The following is a 20,998-nucleotide window of genomic DNA, read 5'->3' as shown; positions in this document are numbered from 1 at the left end:
ATCGATAAATATTATCAACAAATAACATACACCAAGGTACTCATCTTGCATGTTTCTAGTAAGACTATCCACTATGAATGCAAATAAATAGGGCTTTAGAGCTGATGTACCCTTGTAACAAATGGGCAAAAGAGAAAACTGTTCAGCTTCATGGCAAGGATTACGTACCCACATTTCAAACTCCCTTAGTACTAGATACCTTGCTGTTATCTAGGGTTTAGACTCTTAGCTTGTGCTTAGCCATTATCGTGGTCCTTCTATAACTTCCCTCTTCCCCATCTCCCTGCAGTTGTCATTTCTCTTCTTCAATAATACATAATCTATTGCCAAAACATATTTGTTTCCTACACTTAGCATGAGTGGGCCTATTGTAATCTTATCAGGTTGGATCTTATTAGGATTCAGGATTTTAGCCTGGTCCATGGTGTATATATATAAAAGCAGGAATTGGTGTTCTTAGACTATTATGTGTATTTACATTAGAAAACTGTATTGAGAAATATATAAGGCCAACATCTGGGAGTTCCTTATAGATGTAGGAAGCTTGATAGATATTTTATTTGCCTATGTTATCGTACTAGTGAATATTGAAATGAGTATGCCTACACTAATTCATCACCCTCTTAGGGCCAGCTCAAAAGAAATACTTAATCTTTCCTAGCTCTAATCAAGGTCAATTAAGGCCATGCAGGTTTGAGTTGAGCCCAACTGGTCCTAGACTAAGATATGCCACGCAGATCCAAACTCTAGGTTAGAACTAAGATGAGATGGGAAGTATGGTTGAGTTAGGGTTTTAAAGATCCAACCAAATCCAACCTCGCCTCTAAAGTTGGATAATTGAAAATGACTAACCCATCATAAGTAAGAGATGCAAGTAAGCTAATTTGAACACCTTAACTCCGAAAATGTTAAACAACAACAATGCATTTTTCTTTTTTTCTTTTTTTTTCTTGTTCTCCTGGTAAACAGCTATAAGGCTTAATGAATAACCATGAAAGAATGGCCAGAAATCTATCTAAAAATTCTATCATCAAATCCAAAGTTCTAGCTTTGTGATATTTGCACAAACAAGTCTGGTTCAAGAAAAAAGAAATGTTTTCTATGTCAAAAAGTTTAGTTAATTCTCTAAAAGCCTAGGCTGCCGGGTTACATAAGGAAGTAGCTTTCCCTTCCTTCCGTGCTTGTCCCCAGGTTTCAGAACTTCATTGATGGTTCATAGGTAGAAGACCCCACAGATTTGAAAGTTCATTTGCAATTTATTTTTCCCTGCAACGCGGGGAAACCACTTCTAAGTAGCAGGTGTGCTCAGGCAGTTCTGTTCATTCAAAGCACCATTTAATAGAGAAGATAAGAGAAGAAATGCTATACGTCACAACAGGGAGCAAAGCAGATTCACAGGTATATTAAAGGCAACAATGACAGGGAAACATTTGTATTAATTTTGTACGAACAATAGGATTTCATTAATTTAAAACCAGAAAAAGCCCAACAAGGGGAAGTCAATTCCCGAACCACCATCCTACCATACAGATGAAGCCTGTTTAGCTTCCCACCCACCACCACCACTAATGGTGGTGGGCAAGAACTCTGGGAAACCCTAGCCCTACCAACAAGTAAGGATTTCATCTGGTGCGTTCTTGACTTCCTCCATAGTAACTTAAATATCTAAAAATCCCATTTGCTCCCTAGCTATAAAATTCACTATTTTAAATGTCTTTTTTATTTTATTTTATTTTATTTATTTGTTTCCCCAAAGAAAAGGAAAATTTATTATCTCTATCTCTATCTCTATTTCCAGCGGATTCACCGGAGCCTTCACTCACCTTTTCATCCATTACACAAAAACCCGCTCTAAATTCTGGAAGAGGGCATTATGGTCATTTTAAGCACTAGGGTTCCTATGATCCTCTCTTGTATCAGTTTTGCTGGTTGAGTTCCGCTGGGATCTTCATACCATCACTCTGATGCAGTGGTGGGCATGCCACCACCGTTACCACTTCCAGAGCCACCACGGCTGCAGCTGCGACTTCTGCTGCCACTGCCACTGCCACTGCCGCTGCCGCTGTTAGCTGAATTAGTGCTGAGAGTTGCGTTGATTTGATGAACAACATTGCAGATGTGGTTGGTTATGCCTGTGACGTTTGAAAGGCTGAGTTTTGCTGTAGGGATGGTGCTTGCCAACACTTGAAGGCCTACAGTGAGTAAACAGCCTGAAGAGAACCCACTGATGTCTTCTGATAAGGTGTTACTCTTGCTGCTTAGGTTTCCATCACTACCATTAGGAGCTGCAGGTTGTACAACGAAGCCTAATGGGTTGACAGGGATGTAAGATGGATCATCACCACTCATTGCGAGCTGCACACCATCAACGTCAATGGTGGTATAGACGATTAGCCCATATCCTGGTTCCACATAGCTTTCCTGCAGAATCAGCTCTACATTCTGAGAGGAGTTGCTAGGTGCCTGCATTAATTCATACCACAAAGAATCAATAATAAGGTAATAAGATATAAACACACTGGGTTCAGCTTGGCCATGGTTGTATCCAAGGTTGTTGGGTCAGTGTTTCAAAGGTTATCCAAAGCCGACATCAACAACACCTTCATGTACACTTCACTCACAGATAAGATGATGACATGTACTCCATTTAGGGCCATAGGTTAGAATCTGGATCCTCTACCATTCAGGATAACTATTTGTGCTCCCCCTCACATTTCTCAATGACGGAATAGGGATGGGATCCACTGATTTATTTTATCAGTAGTCGGAGGTGAGCATCATCCCTATTGTGTGGTGAAAAAACATGAAAGGAGCACAAACCTTTACCCGTCAGGATAGAGGATCCCGGACTCCATAGGGTTATAGAACAAAAACAGTACATTTCATCAAGCAGCTAGATATCAAACATATACGTAGTACAGGCAGAAGGTAGGTAGGGCATTTATGATTACAATGAAGGTAAGCCTTTCTGCCTTTAATGGGTGTGAGGTTGTTATTTCCACTTCCCATATTTGGGAATAGGGTCATGTTGCCTTTCAAGGTTCTTGGTCTTAGATGTTTGTAGGAAACATGCGAAGAAGAGAAATGCAATTCCCAAATGCACATAACCATCAAAGGGGATGAAAATTCTGTCTTTCATGAGGGTTGCAACTGCTATTTCCTCTTCCGATATTCAGTAATGGGGCCAGGCATCTAGGGTTCTTTATTATAGAAAAACTATCCAGAAAGAAGCACTTACATTGATGCGAAGAAGAGAAATACAATTGCCAGGATGCGAGCCATTGGCAATGTGGGCAACCTCATGCAATGAATTCCCACTTGAAAGAACATCCAACTATGAAACATCAAAGTTAATTAATTAGAGATATGTTAGAGAATTTCTCTTGTTCCAACCACTTTTTAAAGAGGTTGTGTATACAAACCTGAGATCTGCGGTTTTCATCCCTCAAGAGTTCAAAGACTAGCTGATGAGAAAATGGCAGCCAAGTTGTGGATACAGCAGTTAAGATCAGACCATTGGGTTGCCCAGGTTCTGTGTTTTTCCTTGTTGTGATACGAATAGTGTCTTCCGGAGCTTCAGATAGAGATTTCCATGTTTGACCTCCAGATGTGCTAATGTTGACACAAAATGTTTTTGTCATCCTCTGGGCCAGTTTCATCAAGTTCTTCCTTGCCTCTGGAGATGGTATGACTGCAAATATCATGTCATTAGTAGAAGGTAATTAAAAATCACAAGAATCCTAACAAGGGTTTTAATGAAAAATGCATAATGTAAATACTGGGAAATATATATATATATATATATTTCAACCTTCCTAGATGAACAGTGCACAGACATTTCATTTGATACCATTTTGTGTTTATATCATAAAAACACAATTAAACATCATCAAGCATAGAACCAAGTAGGGATGGTTAAAGGGATCGCGGACAAGTACCTCCAAGGTCAGGTATGTTTCTAGCCATAAGACTTGCAAACCTCTCACATTGCCTTTGTAAAACCCCTAACCAGCGTTGTGCCCCAAATGCAATTCCACTAGTAACATATTCATTGAAAACCTGGTGCACTGGTTTGTTCTCAATCTCTGAATGTTCTAACCATGTCACCTGTGTTGAAATGGCTCCAGAAAATCATCAACATGAAACTAAGAGGAAATCCCAATTGAAAAGCAAAAATTTCAACCATTACCCTTGAATATCCATTAGGCATATCTTGAATCATACAGCCTGAAGGTTTTCTTCTGTATATAGGGAGGCCAAATTGATGATGACTTTCATGTAAGACATCAACTGGGAAATCAACAACTGCCCAAGTTCCTTCATGTTCATGTTGGTGGCAATAGCGAAGAAATAGAATCTCACGCGTAGGCACCAATGGTGAAAGGGCCTGAAACTCTCCATACATCTGTTCAAAGAAATAGATTGAGAAGTGGAATTACAAAGAGAAGAACCGAAAGATCAAGTAGAACTGATCAATTGAGATTAATACCAGTAGCAGTGTTCCACTAGCATTTCCAGCTGAAACCCCGGATGTTATTACTTGCACAGTTCTTGATCTGGACACAATGGACGGAAAAAGCTCCACCCACCTATCCTGAAACACCCAGACAGAAAGATCATGGAACTTTAATTAAAAAAAAAAAAAAAATTTAAAATAATAATAAAATAAAGCAATATTGCAGGGGGGAAATCTCATATAAAGATCTTACAGCATCCATGAATGACTCCACCAAGGTAATGCTATTCATTATAACAAGTGCACTACCGCGGCTAGCTTCAGTCCTCAATTCACTTGATTGCCTGTTGAAGGTAATAGGACATGGAAACATCTTTGCATACTCTTCCAGGTTAAGTACTTGGTTGGTGCCATTGCTGTTTAGGATCCAGAGGGGTTCATCAGTTGTGCACATCTTCATCACTTCATTGACAGCAGCCACGGCTAGTTCCAGAGCTAAAGGCCTTTCTTGATCCATAATCAATCCCCCTCCGGCGATAAACGGGTTCTCCGGCATCAGTGATGGGGCGACAGGTACCATCTGACTGCAACTTCCAATAGTTTCAGGGAAATTCTTTGGGTAGATCCCCATGTCAAGGTCCAGGGATGGAAAAGATTGTGCTGGAGGGTGCAGTGCCAATATCGATCCGCCGCTACCTCTTCGGCTTGCCATGCAAGTGATACGTGCAAGCTGCGAAGAAATTCAATAGAATTAACAAAAAAAAAGGGGTCTACTTTCATATCATTAATACCTGTAAACTTTAATATTTTACCATTTGCCACATGAAAGTACAACGGTTATTTCGAACATTAGAAAAATGAAACTGTACAAAAGAAATGCTTTGTCGACTTCTCTACAACATGGACTAATTTCGTATACCAAGTGATAAATAGTGGAGCGTTATATAAAAAACGGTTTCTATCCAGAGCACAACATTTACGGGTGAACTCCATATAAATGCGGAATGACCACTTCTGTTGATGCTTCCACGTGCGTTGCGTTCCCATTTTTCCGGGCCCACAAGGTCCATATTTCCCCACAGGAACACTTCCCCAAAATCCTAATACAAACACAAATCTTCCAAGCATTGAAGTGCAAAGAAAATTTATCAAAAAAAAAAGTGCAAGGGAAAAGTGAAGCACCTTCCCCTTTTAATTACCAACTTCAATATATATCTTAATTGCAAAATAGATTAAAAGAAGAGAATCAATGCAAACTTAAACACCCATTTGTAGAACAGCTGAGATTAACAAAATCTACATTCCATATCCATGAAGATGGCTTGAATCAACAGAAATTCATGCAAAGACTCTAAAAAGAAGAGAGCAGTATTGGTACAAATATACCTCCTCTTTGAGCCTGGCATTCTCAAGGTGAAGTTGCTGCTCATCAAACGATATATCACCAAAGATGCCCGGAGAACTACAGTTAGGGCAGACGACGTTCCTTAACGAGTGTTGCAGGCGAAGATTCTCCTTTTTTAAATTTTCGTTTTCTTGTCTGAGGAGAACATTATCAGTTCTGTCTTGTTGAGCCTGTGAGACAAAATAGTCAAAATGACATTGAAGGGTCAAAAGAGGGAAGGCGTAGGTTAAAAATAGAAAATGGGTTATTACTAAAATACGCACCTTCATTTGAGTCCTCCTGTTCTGAAACCAAAACTTGACCTGACGAGGCTTCAGACCGAGTTCCTGACTGAGTTTCATTCTCGTCTTGTCATCCGGGTGCGGGCATTCCTTGAACAGCCTGAAATCTCCAAAATAAGTCGATTACACCCAAAAGAAAAATTTACAGAGAAAAGGAAGAAGAAGGTTCGTTAGCTTACGCTTCCATCTCCTGTATCTGTCTAGCAGTGTGACGATGGTAACGCTTCCTCTTGTGCTTTGGTTGTTCCTCCTCATCGTCCTGTTCTTGATCATCATCACCAGAAACTTCATCGGCATGGCCACTGCCGGAGCGGCTCGCAATCTCTTCATTATTCCCCCTCACCATTGTCATCAACTGCATCATACTTTCATCCTTCTGCAACAAAGAAGAGAGCGTTTCTCATAACCCATAAAGCATTTTAGCACGCTCAACACCTGTAGATTAAATTGGTAAAGAAGACTCACTGGAATCATAGCAGGAGGAGGGTAAGGATTAAAGGGAATGTTGGGCAAGTAATTAAGGTTTGCGTTTTGCATCGGAGATGGATAGAGTGGTTCAGATGGAACTCGACTTCCTCCCATGAATGGCATAACTTGACAATCTCCCACATACATCATTGACTTCTGTTTCTTCTTCCACTTCACCTGCACTATTTTTTTTTTTTTTTTTTTGAGTGATCAGGTAACAGTTAATAACGAAACCGTAAATGAAAATGGAGAGGAATTTCAAAAGGGTTATCTCCGACTCTCCGTACCTCAAAGGACTAATGGGTCTTCCTGAAAAAGAAGAAACAAAATTTCAAGATCTATAAGTATCAAAACTTCCATGAAAAAGCTTAAACCCAGAAATAAAAAAGAGAAATCTTAAAGAAGAAAAGACCGACAAAGGAAGAATTAATTAATGGAAGAAGCAGAAGGAGACAGTGGGGAAGACTAACCTCTGTCAGTTCTATCCCGTTGTTTTCAGGGAAGGAGAAATCCGAGACTCTCTCTCTCTCTCTCTCTGGAACTCACTCCTTCTCTTCATGACTTCTTCTCTACCTGTAAGTGTTTATATAGGCAACACAAAACAACACGCTCTCTCTACCTCTATGCTTGCTGGATTTCAGAGAGAGAGAGAGAGAGAGAGAGAAAATAGATTCTTACCATAGAAACACAAGCCTACAGTTTCTCTCTCCACTCGAATACTGGCGAAAAACTCTTTACCGTAAACATGGTAAATGTGATTATGTGAGACTATAACTGCGTTGGCCAAGAAACCGATAATGCCAGTAAATCAGCCTGGGCTGTTCTTTAACAAGTGGAACGGCTTCAATAGGGCAGTGAACGTTTTTTTGCTTTCCAGCGTGAAAGTCAACCTTCCCTGGTTTTGCTCATCCTCCTTTCCTTACTGCTTTACAAAGTGTAATAAATATGAGAGACTCGTTTCATGGGGTAGGTGGGAACACGCTTTTTTTTTTGGGGTTGGAATCGGGTTGGGAAAATCTTTATGGGTTTCTCTTTTTTTCTTTTCAGTATAGTGATTTGATTTCAAATCTTTCTTCTAGATTGATTTAAGGTTTTCTGCTAAAAGGTCATTTGTATTAGAAAGCACACAAAAAATGCTGAAAGTCGTCAAATTTTGGAGAATGTGTGTCATTATCGGATGTTTTGCCAAATTTTGGAGACCGTGTTCTATTGTCGGATATTTTAATTATTGGATAGAGGTATTAGACTTATGTATCGGTTCGGTATTGGATCCGACAAAAAGTTACAGTTTACCGTGTTTTGACTTTGTTATTTTTTTGGAAAGGGCATATTTAGACTTTCCGATGAATTCAATTATGCGGCGTTATGTTTTTTCTTTATATTTTCAACTATTCAGCTATTTTTAGTAAGATGGTCTTCTTGCCTTTAGAGTTCTTGTCACCCAGACATGTATCTTTCTCGTTAATAACTACCAAATAATGGAAGGACGGAAAGCCCGGAGTGATTTTTTTCTAAAAACCGATTTTGAGTGGTAGGTGAGCTACGAGCATACCCTTACGTCATCCCCGCCGGCCTCTCTACACTATTTCAAGTCTAAGTTTCAAACATATTTGAATAGAACTTATTAGGCTTTACTATTAGTTCATCGATTTTTTTTTTTCCAATTAACCAAGTAGATTGAGGTTTCATTCAGGGTTTATTGCCTACTAATTGCAACAAATATTATTGAAACCAAGAATAGATGTCACTGGTGAAATTTGTGGCAAAGCTGGTATTCTAGGCTAGTTTAATTATTAGATAGGTGTACTATACTATGTGTTCAGTATTTGACCTAAGAAAATATTAGGTAAATTTCAACACAATTAGCATATTTTGATTATACAAGAAGCATGGTTGTACCTTGAGCTTTTTTCGTATTTCATATTGTATGGGTACTTTAAGAAATAAGTTATTATCTTTGGAAACTCTCTATTTTCTTTGGCATATACATCACGCTTAAAACTACCAAATGAATAGATACCGGATAAGCTTCGAGGATGAGTCATGGTGCGCGCAAGCTGGCCCGGATGAACCTCATTTCCAAAAAACTGGTTTTGGCTATTACGTAAGCAATGAGTATTCATTTTTATGCTATCAGTCTTGTCTAGTTTTGAATGCATGTATGGCGGCAAGTCGATCAGAGGTAATTTTAGGTTCTGTTATTAGTTCACTGGTTTTTCCTCTTCTTTATATTTTTACATTTAGTAAAATAGCTTAAGTATTCAAACTGGGGCTGATATTTATGAATACAATTACTATGAAACCAAGAAAAGACCCAAGAGAGGTAAAGTATCGCCATTTTGATTATTGTATAGGTGTATTTCACTATGTATTAGGTATTGAAATTGGGTGGTATCATTTTTCTTTCAATAGTGTTTTTTCAAGTTTATCACAAAACAGCTGCCATCAAAATAACTATGAGACCAAGAAAAGAACCAAGAGAGGTAAACTGTTGTGGCAATTAAGCATGGCACTGTAGGACAATGTGAGTATTGAATAGATGTACTAGACTATGTATCGGGTATTTGAGTCTAGAATACAATATGGGTAAACTTCAACATGATTAGTATAGTTTGGACTTTTAACATTAACTTGTTGATTTATCATTTATCATTTTGTTTACACATTAATCTAATATGTCAAGATTTAATTTAGAGTTCATCCTTATATTTACAGCAAAAGTTATTATGAAACCAAGAAACATATTAGTGGTAAAGCTTGCAGCAAATGTGGGCAATTTTGATTACTAGATAAGTGTATTACACTATATCTATCATTTACTTTCGCAAAGAATATGAAGCCATTTCAAGTTCTTGGTGATGTATTTCTTTTATTATACAATGGGGTTTACTATAGATTTTTAGGAGTACAACTATTTTTTTTCTTTTACACTTAAAAAAAACTACCATATGAATTTATCTTGGATAATCCTAATTCTGGTCCTACCTTATTATGAATGTTGGATTGCAATTATGTTTGGCAAATTGTCCCAGGCTTTTATTATTAGTTTACTTATTTTTCAATTTTCTTTTTTTTTTCCACTTAACATTAGCCAGATATATTAAGGTTCCATTTGGGTCTATTAATTGTCTAATAATTTCAACAAAAAATACTATGAAACCAAGAAATTAAGAGATATTTTTTTGAGGATGCTTTTATATATATAAAGTAGGGGGTGGTACTATGAAACCAATAAATTAAGAGATTAATTTTTCAAGGATGCTTTTATATATATATTAAAGGGCTCACAACCAACGGGGGTTGGTTCAAGTGGCTCACAGGGTGGAGTGGGGGATATTATATATACCCCAAGAAAATCAAACCACGACCTCTTATCTAAGAGGTATTGGTCATTGCCAATTGAATAACCTGTTAACGTAACTAAGAGATAAATTGGTATTGGTCATTGCCAATTGAATAACTTGTTAACGTAATTAAGAGATAAATTGGAAGCAGGAAAAATAAGGTACAAGTGGAATACATGGGCTCTATAATTAAAAGTAGTCTTGCTTTCTTTTCCACGAAATCACACAAAAAAATGCAAGGCCGAGACTTGAATGTTGCGCATTAAATGCACAACACCTGCTACCAACGATCGAATCGAAAACTCGACCAAGTTCAATCTTGATAGTCCATCTTGTAGGTGGTTGAAAGCAAGACAGATGGTCAAGATTTTGATATCGACCAGTTGTAGCACAATTAATACGCAACATTGAAGTTGAACCAAAAATACGAAGGATATTTGTGCATACACTTTCCCGCCCTTTATTCTGAAATCCATTTTAGTTCCATCAAACAAATGGTCTCCATAGGAGTGGTATGGAGAGGTAAAGTTTGTGGCATATCGGATATGGACTTTTTTTTTCACTAGTACATGTGCATTGTACTATTAGTTTTTTTTTTTTTTTTTTTTTTTGTACAAAAATGGGGTCAGCTACCCAAGAACAATAGGTATATAGAAATAGAAGGGAACTCTCTAAATCACCTTGGAGAATCTCTTCTAAATTTTTCTGAGAATCCTGAATGAGAGTCTTACGTTATCCACCAAAGCGACATTTCGGAAGCAAAACTGGCCATCTTATAAATATGGCCAAAACAATAACCCCCAACAACACCCAAGGCTTTAATTTCTGAAATAAGCCTAGCACACGTATACCACCATTATTGAAGAACCAATCCTTATAAGAAACTGGCACCAACTTCTCCCAAACTCCTCTAAGAACATGCATGCGGTCCTCCTTCTCATTTAAGGAAGAGGTGCAGGATTTATGGTCCAAGCAATTTAATTTCTTGTTTCTGGAGTTTGTAAGAATCTTGTCATGACAAACCGACCAAAGTAGAGAGTAGATCTGGAGAGGAATTTCAGAGACCAAATCATCCTCCACAGCTTAGGATCAACATTACTTAGGGCCAAGAGACAAGAAAATTATGTGCTGAATGAATAGAAAAAATCACATCTGTCGTTTGCTAGCAGATTGTCCAAAGAGAGATTTGATGAAGTTAACCCCACACTAGTTGATAATAAAAGCTTCATTCACCTTCACCGAATGTCTAAACCCCAATCACCCACGTCTTAGGAAGGCAAAGGCTCCAGGGTTTTTTTTTTTTCTTTTTCTGGGGGGTGTTAAGAACATACTTATTGTTCTTAACTCTCCCATTCCAAATAGGAACACCAAGGTCAACAATCAATGTCATCCATCTGTGGAAAATTACTACTTTGGATGATGTCTTTAACCATCCTCTTGTAACATTGTTTGAAAAGATGATTCAAGTTTTCTCCATACTCACCTTGCTGCTCGAAGAATTACAAAACTTTTCCAAGCACTCAAGAATCACCTCCAACTAGTTAAGGGAGCCCTTCACAAATAAAACCACTTCATCCGCAAACATAATTTGAAAGATAACTAGGCTTCCATTACCCACTCTAAAAAGGCTTCCACAGACCCAGTTGTTTCACAATCTTATTGATTTCCTCCTTCGAGAATTTCCCTGCATGCATAGAAAGCTGACTAGAATCTAACACAGAAAAACATGATACATTAGGTATTTAACCTATGAAAAAAGAATTATGTATATCAACTAAACTTCAATAATCTTACCCCAAAAAAAATTAAGCTTCAATATTCTTAGTATATTGCGACTTATTAATAAGTTGTTATATTACATCTTTTCCTTGTATTTTAACTACACAGATATTGTTCACATAAAGAAATTGTTAACTTCAAAATTATTTCCATTCATTTGTAGAGCTATTCATGTATGGATGAATGGATGAGACGATGAGTAGTCAAGTTCCTTTTCTTTTTTTCTTTTCTTCTGTGGTGGGTCTGAAATGAGTAGTCAATTTCGAAAGAACTGAAGTGTCACTGTCTCTTTCAGCTTACATCAGGTATGGACCAAATGTCTCAAGACATTGTAAGCCAGAAGCCACTTTAATTAATTTTCACTTACGGAAACGACAAAAGGCATGCATTATTTAAGCTTTATTTATATCAAGTATGATTTTGAATAGAATTGATTAAAGAATAAAGACCATGCATGTAGTGAACCTCGCTTTATTATGATAAGGTTGATTTATTGTTGTCTTAAATTTATAGCTTTATGTACTACAGATTTATCTGCTATCTTGTAATGCACCAAAGAGTGTATATACACACCATCTATATTTCTAATACTCGTTTTCTACTACTGCATGGAAATACACATCCTTGCCTTAAACAGTGACTTCTAGAACTCCTTGAGGCTCTTGGGGCTTTCTTAAGGTCCCAGATCGACTACTCTGGTTCCTCTAATTTACAAACATTTGGCATGCATTAGACCTTAGGGAGGTTTGATAACATTTCCATTTGGGTTCCAATTATGCTTCATATTGACTTAAAGTCACCATGGATTAGGGCATAAGAGCTGTAGAATGACTAAAAATAGTCATTAACCCTTGATCGGTCCGATCAACGGGTTCAATACAATTGTCTCAACCATAGTGTTAATGGACGGTCCAACCATCGTGTCAAGAGTACCCGATCAGGATAAACTTCTATCATCTGCCAACTTCCTAGAAAGGATAAGTCAAGTAAAAGATTCTTTCTAGAGTTACTTTCCTAACACAATTCTTCTTAGAGTTATATTCGGAGTCTAACTCTGATATCTAAAGCTATATAAGCACCTCAAGCAGGCTTTATGTAATAAGTATTCATATTCTATGTGATCAATTACTTGAATTCTTTTTTTTTCCTTCCCCCCCCCCCCCCCCCCCCCCCCCCCCCCCCCCCCCCCCCCCTCCCTGCCCCCCCCGGCGCGCTTCGCCGGCTTCAACCACCTTTAGGGAGAGGGCCATATGATCAGATCTAGTCTAGACAGGCTCATCAAGTGAGAATGGGGAGCGCCCCCACTCGCTTGGCATGGCTAATCTTTATACTAGATTCAAGATTAAGAAATTTCTCTTAATGTGTTTTAAACCATTTGCATTAGCTATATGGTGATGATCATGGATGCATAATTAACATGCATTTATATAGTATGTACACTAATGGAAACAAAATAGAGAGAAAGTTGATTATCTTCTTTCACCTAAGCTGGAGAGGATCTAGATCAATATTAGGTAATATATCTACATATTCAATTTATCAAAATATAGATCATTAAAGTAATTTGTTTCCAAAACTCACGAGATCCAGTTGAGATAGATTTTGAATATTTCAAAGATTTCAATTCATTAAAAATATATGGAATGTAATCTCCAAAAAAGGAAAAAAAATTTAATTGAAATTTTAATATTTTAGTTTGGAGTTTCAGAAATACTAATTAAAACTCAAATTTTAATAATCAAGTGTGACTTCTACTCAAAGGGATGTATCGAATTGTCTTTCATGGAAGACATCTTCACACTTAAATCACGCATCATATCAATGATACAAATCTGAGTAGATCAGTGATTTCTTTATAATTTGGTCATTCATATCCTAGGATAGATAATCAAATACAATGCATGTCAGCTCCATAGGCCTTTCAGAGGGATTGGTCTTGCACAACGCACAACATTGTAGTTCTCGTTAGTATCTATTAAACTAAACAAATGTTTTCGGAATTAAAGAGAGTACTAATGTTATAATGTTGTGTTGATAATTATGTACATAATGTGATTTTTGACATTATGTCTGAGTGAATTACTTCATTACTTGTTTAAAACTTTTAAAAAATACGTAAATGGATAATACAAGAGGTTTTGATTGTAGATTACAAATTACGGGTGTGAACACAAAACAAAAATCAAGATCATTTAAATCCGTGATATATTAAAAAATAGACTTTCAATGAAGTTTCATGTCTTAATTTGACCATCAAAATGATCCATAGAAACTTGATAGGAAAAAAATACTAAATTTTGATAAAAATTTCACTGAAGTTAATATTTCAATTGCTTCGATCAGACAGAAATACTGGGGAAAAAAAAAGAATTTTAACAATTTTAACTTTAATTATCATTATAGCTTTAGCAGCAGAACAATTAAAGTGTCCTATAAAACTAAATCACTTGTTTTGAAAATTTTCATTTTATAGTTTAGCACAATATAATTGTCACTAACTAAAAGGAAAAAGATCAGCCAAAATTTCTCCAAGTCCAAATCCTCAAAATAAAATTCCATGGTGGAACTTTGAATTCCTTTTGTCCTGACAAAGAGAGACAAAGAAACAAATGGGCCAGTGATTTAACAGTTAGTTGGTGAATACCATTTTCTATTTTTCTCCATAATTCATTTTAGAAGGAATGTACTTTAAGTGTACTTTAGGATCAAGGTCCGAAATGTCGGACAGTGTCACCGTGTAGGTGGCTAGCGATATTTCACCAACATGTTGGCCACTTTTGACAAGAGTGTCGATGAAAATTCGACCCCTGGTTTTGCAGGGTATTTAGGGTCGTTTTGGCTTGAATTTTTTGTGTAGCCTAATTTGAGGCCAATAAACATATTAGGAACATTATTTTGGCTTGAAACATCATTTAAGGATAATTACAAAAAAAAACATTTCAACAAGGGAAATTAAGGATTTTAATAAAACTCCAAAAAAAAATCCTTTAAGGGTATTGAATGGAATGAAAAACATGAAGAAAAAAAAAAAATCGAACAATTATGCAAAAGAGAAGTGATCGTAAACCATACGAAGGCTTTTTTTTTTTTTTTTTTTTTTTTTTTTAGTAAAAACCGTATAAATGTTATTGGCAGTTAGTAAGTTCTTTTTAATATAAATGTATATTCAAGTCTATAAACTCTTATTGAGAATCATTAATATGTTTTTGAAAAAGGATAAAAATTTAAGAGATTTACTAGTCAGTTTGAATTTTCTATTCTAACTTTTCTTCCCCCATATATTCAGAAAAGACACTTCTAAACTTTGACAAGGTATGCCTCTCTCTCTCCCATGAATGTTTGATAATAAGAGCGTTAGAGTAGTATTATGTTCTACCATCAAGGGTAGAGGACCCTGATTCTTAAATGGCTTGACTTTGTTTTTTTCTGGTTATCATCAACCCAGTTATAAGCATGGAACCTTTTTTTGTCGAATTTGGGTGATTTCACCCCGAAAACTGAAACTAGGGGCGAAACGGTATCGGCGGGATATCCCGATTTCTCGCCGAACCAGCAATTTCTGGCGATAACACAACCGTTGCAAGCCAACTTGCAGGTTGCAATACCACCTTCCATGAAACATCAACGACTTTCAGGCAAAGATGGAGGAGGAAGATGAACAATATATGCATTTTGAACCACGTGAACCACACACGTGGTTTATGTAAAACCATAAAATTTAAAAAAAAAATACAGACATCTCTAACCTTACTTGACGAGTGGAAGACATGATTTGACTATTAGGTATTATTTTTTTATATTTTAAAACATGACAGTTGACACTTGACATCTCTTACACTAAGGTTTGCATATTTATAATAATTATATATATAATTGATTATATATTATTTTAAAGTTTAAAATGCAACTTGGGGCGAAATATCACCCTAGATTTCGACAATATTTCACCCTTTCGCCCGGTTCGTTAGGTAGTGAACCCGGCAAACCGGACGAAATATCTTTCATTGGTTATAAGATCTGAGGCCAATAGATCTGGGGGATGGGAAGGCGAGGGTTGACAGTGTATAGGTACGGAAGTTCGAATCCAAGACCTCCTTGGTCTTACTATCTCTACATATGAGGCTACAACCACTGCCCAAGAAGCACGTCCAGAAATTAACTCAAAATAACCAGGTCAAGTGAGTGAGGTTTTGCCACCTAAGAAAGTAGATGGATGTAGCAAAGAAGATGAATAATTAGGGTGGATACATCATGCAACTCCAAGATTTAACTATATAACAACCCCATTAACTGCCAAACTGTCCCTTGCCAAAGACATCAACTACACAAACTGTCTCTCCAATGGTTGGAATAAATATATAACCATTTTCATACGAACACTTAAAGTTTCAGATATCTAGCTAGAACTGTAGCAAAACACACCAGTGGGTCCTTCTCAAGACACATATACGCGTAAAACAATTAATGTTATCAATAATATTTTCATCACTTGAACAAAATAATAAAAGTTGCCATAAATGGTTTTCAATATATTTATGATCAAATAATCAAAAAGTGCCCACAAAATTCACTCTTGTATTAATTTTAAGGTTCTGTTTGGTATAGAGATGTCCTTCCGTAGTGTGTACTTAAGGGATTGGAAACACTAAGCTATTAATGATGTTACAGGGGTCCCCATATGATGGAGTAGGACACCTTATTTATTGTTTAATTTTATATTTTGGTGTTCTTATTTATATGTCATTATAAATAAAGCAACAACTTCCTTGAAATTATTTAATCGCATTTATATAAATTTGAGAGAGTTGATAAATTAGTAATTGTTTTTGGTTATGAGGCTCTTGTATAGTTGTATGCTTCAAAAATTATACCAAAAACCATGGCCCATGGATTTAAAATCCAACTTCCCTCTTGCTAAATTAAATAACTTTCAAGCTAACGCTTGACAAAAGGATTAAAGAATCCACACGCCAACTTGAAGAGGGGATGGGAAACAAAGATACACATAACTTTTGGCATTTATCACAAATCACAACCACATTGCACCAATAAATTGGTTTGGTATAATTTTTAAAATAATTTAAAATAGGAAAAGATATATTTATCTTTACTAGTAAGGACGCACGTGCATATGCACGTGTGGTGTTTTCACGTGCAATTACCATTCGTTCGTAAACGTAGTGTTATCCTTTATTCTGATTTTTTTGTCTTTATCGTAGCTTGATATTCTTCTTTTCTTTGCTATGGAATTTGCTGTTTGTGGATTAAGGTTTCTCTTTTTGGAATAATAATAAATGGATTTGAATTTAAGTAATACCATTCATTTGCTTTGTTTTTTTTTTTTGGCTTAATTTTGTCTTGAGAATAAGTGATTTGTAGTAAATGTGTTTAAATAAGAAAAACAGGGAGGAATCATGATTTGCAGTAAATGTGTTTAATTTTACAATTGTAATAAAGAGAACTGTTGTTTGAATTAAATTAGTTTTTCTATCATGTTAAAAATTTATGTATAATAATTCTTCGGTTTATTTCTGCATTCATGACTTGTATGTTCTGAGTTCTTCATGTTCTGCAATGAAGTTTTGAGGTAAGTCACTATCTATCTAAATTATGAGAAATGTTTGTTTATTTTGAGGTAGCAATAGTGTTGTAGTTTTGGATTTTTCTGTTGCTTCTTTCACTCATTCGGTGTTGATTAGTGGTTTGTAATTCTGTAATAAATTGTTTGATGAATGTCATGAGTAATATGTAGGTACATTTTTAGTATTGTATATAAATTCCATGCTTTGTATTACCTTTGAATGAGAACTTCTTTGTAGACCACATTCTTTTTGTACTTTTCTATTTTAGTTGTTTTGTTTCTCTTTTTTATCAGTACTTTTGTGGTTGACATTGAGATTCCTCTTGATAATGCAACATATAGTTGTCCATGTGAGAATACTAGTTCTGACAAATAGATATTGACTTTTGGTATCGTTTGTCCTTGTGATTTGTTAATCGTCATTGCAAAGCTCAATCGAATTGGGAACTACTTTCTTTTTAGACAAAAGGGATATCCTTCATTCTTTGCTAGGCATAATGGTATTCTTGGTATTGGAACTAAATTTCTCCAAACTGACCAACTACAATTTCAGCTAGGATGACATTATTTTGAAGTTGTTAACAAACCAATCTTATTCTGTTGCATTCTCCTTGTGCAAGATTTAAGTTTCTTAGGAGCATCACAAGACAATTCTTTTTAATATCAATTGGTGAGGTGACAATCCATTTGGTGCCAATGAATTAAGAAATTCCTCAGGATATTGTGAATATGCATCATTTGTTGTTGAATCTTAGCTTTAATATGTCACACATTCACCTGGGATTGATCTATCATTATCTCATTTATATTGTCAACTATTTCATTTTTAGTTGTTAAAATTGCTCTTTCTATGATATTCTTTGCTGAATAGACATCTTGTTGTTATTTTAGAAATATTTCATTTATTAATTCTTATTTTTCCTCTTTTTTCATCTTCCATTTTGATTAATATTTCATTTGGTATTTTTATTATATCATCTTCTTCTGGGGTTCTTCTCCATTTCCAACCTTCAATAAGTATTCGTTGAATTTAGAATCATTTATGGCCCTCATATTTGTTGTTAGCTGTATTTTTTGTATGGTTGGCCATAAGTATGATCTCATCTAATTGGGTTTCACTGAGTTTGGGTTATAGTTCTACTAGGTACAATAGGTAATACTTGCTTGACGTTTCCCTCAAAGACAACAAATTTCCCTACGAATGGTTGTTGTATTACCTATTATATATTGAAATGTCATGTCAACTGCCTCAATTGCTTGTCTTTTAGCTATTGGTGTTTCATCCCATATAATTAACTTTGTTTTTCGAATCAATTTTGTTGTCACACTTTGATTGGAGAAATTACAAATACTTGAATCTTCAATGTTAATTAACTGGAATTTAAAATCTTGAATGTGTTGTTCTCCCTCCTAGTAATATTGAAGCCGCAACTCTAGATGTTGTTGCAATGGAAATTTGGTTTTTTGCTGTTATTGTTGCCAGTATTGCCTTGTATAAAAATGTTTTTCCAATTCCTCCTGGTCCATCAATGAAAAATGTACCACCTATGTTTGCTTTAACTACTTCTAGAATCATGTCGAATGTGTTTTTTTGTTCAACATTCATTCTAGTTGGTTCTTTATAGTCTTCATTGGGAATTCGGATTGCATATTCATCTTGAATTTTCTTATGACGATTTGCAGTTGTTTCATTCATTTGTTCGTCAAGCTTTGGGAGGTCATATTGGTCTATGATGTGGCCCATTGAGTGTAAGAAGTTATTAACATTTTTCAATGTTTCATTAGTTTTCTCTCTTATGAATGTAGTTTTTTTTTTTTTTTTTAAATAAAGCTTCTAAGTGTTCTTCTCATAGCTTTCGAACATCTACCGGTTCACAATAAACCAATATTATTGTTGCAAAAAGCTTTTAGACCATTATTGGCATGTTGAACAATGCTCCATCTCTTAAGCATTTAGAGATTGCATTGTCACTTTTAGGTAGTCATATCCTTCTTGTTGCTTTTTGAAAAATATTGCATTGTTCTTCATTTATATATGTAAGATTCTCAAATGATGTTGGGCCTTTGTTATTGTTCAGTAATGGTTTCAAATAAAATCGACTCTCCTTCAATTGGGTTAGCCAAGTTGATTATTCCAATTGCCTATCTCTTTAATTTTTCTTCATGTCCAACATTTTGTTTGATTATTCCATACAAAATTCTCCGGGAATTCTTTGTATAAATAATTTTTGGCATCTTCACATGTTGTGTTCATTATGAAGAATTCAGTCAACATTGTTTTTGTCATGTTATCAGACTGAATGACATTAATTAGATCTCTATTCTTCCAGTATCAAATGAGTTGTTTGTTTGGTAGATGCAATTGAAGGTTTATCACATAAGTGAACATCTCATTTAAATTGTATTTGAAGATTCTCCACATTGCTTCTTGTGTTGATACTCACCTTGCATCTATATATTTTTTTATTTCATCCATTAAATATTCCTTAGTGTTATATGCTAGAAAAATTGCAACACGATCATGCCCTTTGTATACATACTTATAGAGATATTTTACTATTTTCAACTCGTAACATATCTCTACATTTATATGGCAATCATATATTATCAAGAAATATGGGTTATAAGATACAATTAACCCATCTATTATCTAATAAATGTTTCTTTATCATGACTTGTCTTCCATCATCAAGTCTCCCTCGTTTCCCCCTCAAAATCCCTTGCGGTTAGGGTTTGGTTGTTTTTTACATTTCTTACCTTCTATTTTTGTTTCTCACTTTTTCTATTTCAGCTTGACGGAATTAGGGTTATCGCCATTGTTTATGCTCTTCATCTACTTGGACATTTCTAGGAAATGTTTTGTAATCCTTTAATAGTTGTAAGGCAACTTCAGAAGATGGCAACTCTATTAAAGTTTAAAGAGGAAGCAAGAGGATAGAATCCCAAATGGGTTGAGTTCCATAACCTCACGAAAAGTTAAGAAGTTATACAACTCTTGGCTGCTAGAAAATTTTTCTTTTGTATCACATATTATGCAGCTTCTTGCAGTTTAGAAAGTATCATTTTTCTAAGAACATCACTATAAATTTTATTGGTGGAGAGAGGTAGATCCGAACATTATATGAAGCAACCATTGGATTTTTTTAGTGTCTATAAGTGGTTGCTTTACCATATTCACTGTTTCAAATAAGTTGTTTAAAGGCAGCGAGAGTGACATCAAGGGAAATGGGTGCTCCATTTTTATAAGCATGATTTCTTTCCTCTTCAGTTCTAACATTTTGCAAATAATGGTGCTCAGCTCCTCTCTGAACACTATTAGTTCTTGTTCTTGGATCTTTGCCTATTTGGTAGCTTATAGATATTTGTTTGAATCATGCTCTATAATGGTGAAGACTATTGTTTATTACTAACATTTTTGCTAAGACTATGTTTCTTGGAGGTTGAATTGACAAATAAACATCAAACTTTGTTAGCTTATTAAATTTTACTTTTATAGTTTTCTGCATCAGAATTTTACACCATGACAATGCAGTGTGAAGCAATTGAGATTTTTTCCTACTATTTATTAATTAATATTTGTTTTGAGGATAAGTTGGATCTATTTGGCTCAAACTAATTCACTGACTTCTTGTGCCTATCACTTTCAATTCAAGGACCTTTGAAGTAAATGTAGGGTGGTTTTTT

General features: G+C 35.5%; 1 protein-coding gene across 1 annotated transcript; it reads right to left on the bottom strand.

The window, feature by feature from the left end:
- Positions 1-1,689: 1,689 nt before the first annotated feature.
- LOC149000210 (homeobox-leucine zipper protein HDG5-like) lies at positions 1,690-7,156 on the bottom strand. The gene is made up of 13 exons (XM_089140600.1): positions 7,081-7,156; positions 6,898-6,919; positions 6,608-6,792; positions 6,322-6,518; positions 6,125-6,242; positions 5,843-6,031; positions 4,710-5,186; positions 4,490-4,594; positions 4,190-4,405; positions 3,939-4,107; positions 3,423-3,691; positions 3,239-3,334; positions 1,690-2,463 (listed from the first exon to the last, which is right to left on the bottom strand). The coding sequence occupies exons 3-13, from the start codon at positions 6,758-6,760 to the stop codon at positions 1,957-1,959; spliced, it is 2,496 nt and encodes an 831-aa protein (XP_088996726.1). The 5' UTR covers positions 6,761-6,792; positions 6,898-6,919; positions 7,081-7,156; the 3' UTR covers positions 1,690-1,956.
- Positions 7,157-20,998: the final 13,842 nt, after the last annotated feature.

Source organism: Hakea prostrata, chromosome 11 (genome assembly GCF_041222555.1).
Source record: "Hakea prostrata isolate BN-2017 chromosome 11, UWA_Hpros_2, whole genome shotgun sequence".
In the NCBI taxonomy this organism is placed as follows: Eukaryota; Viridiplantae; Streptophyta; class Magnoliopsida; order Proteales; family Proteaceae; genus Hakea; species Hakea prostrata.
Note: the sequence above shows the minus strand (reverse complement) of the source record. Positions and strands in the feature narration are given on the sequence as shown.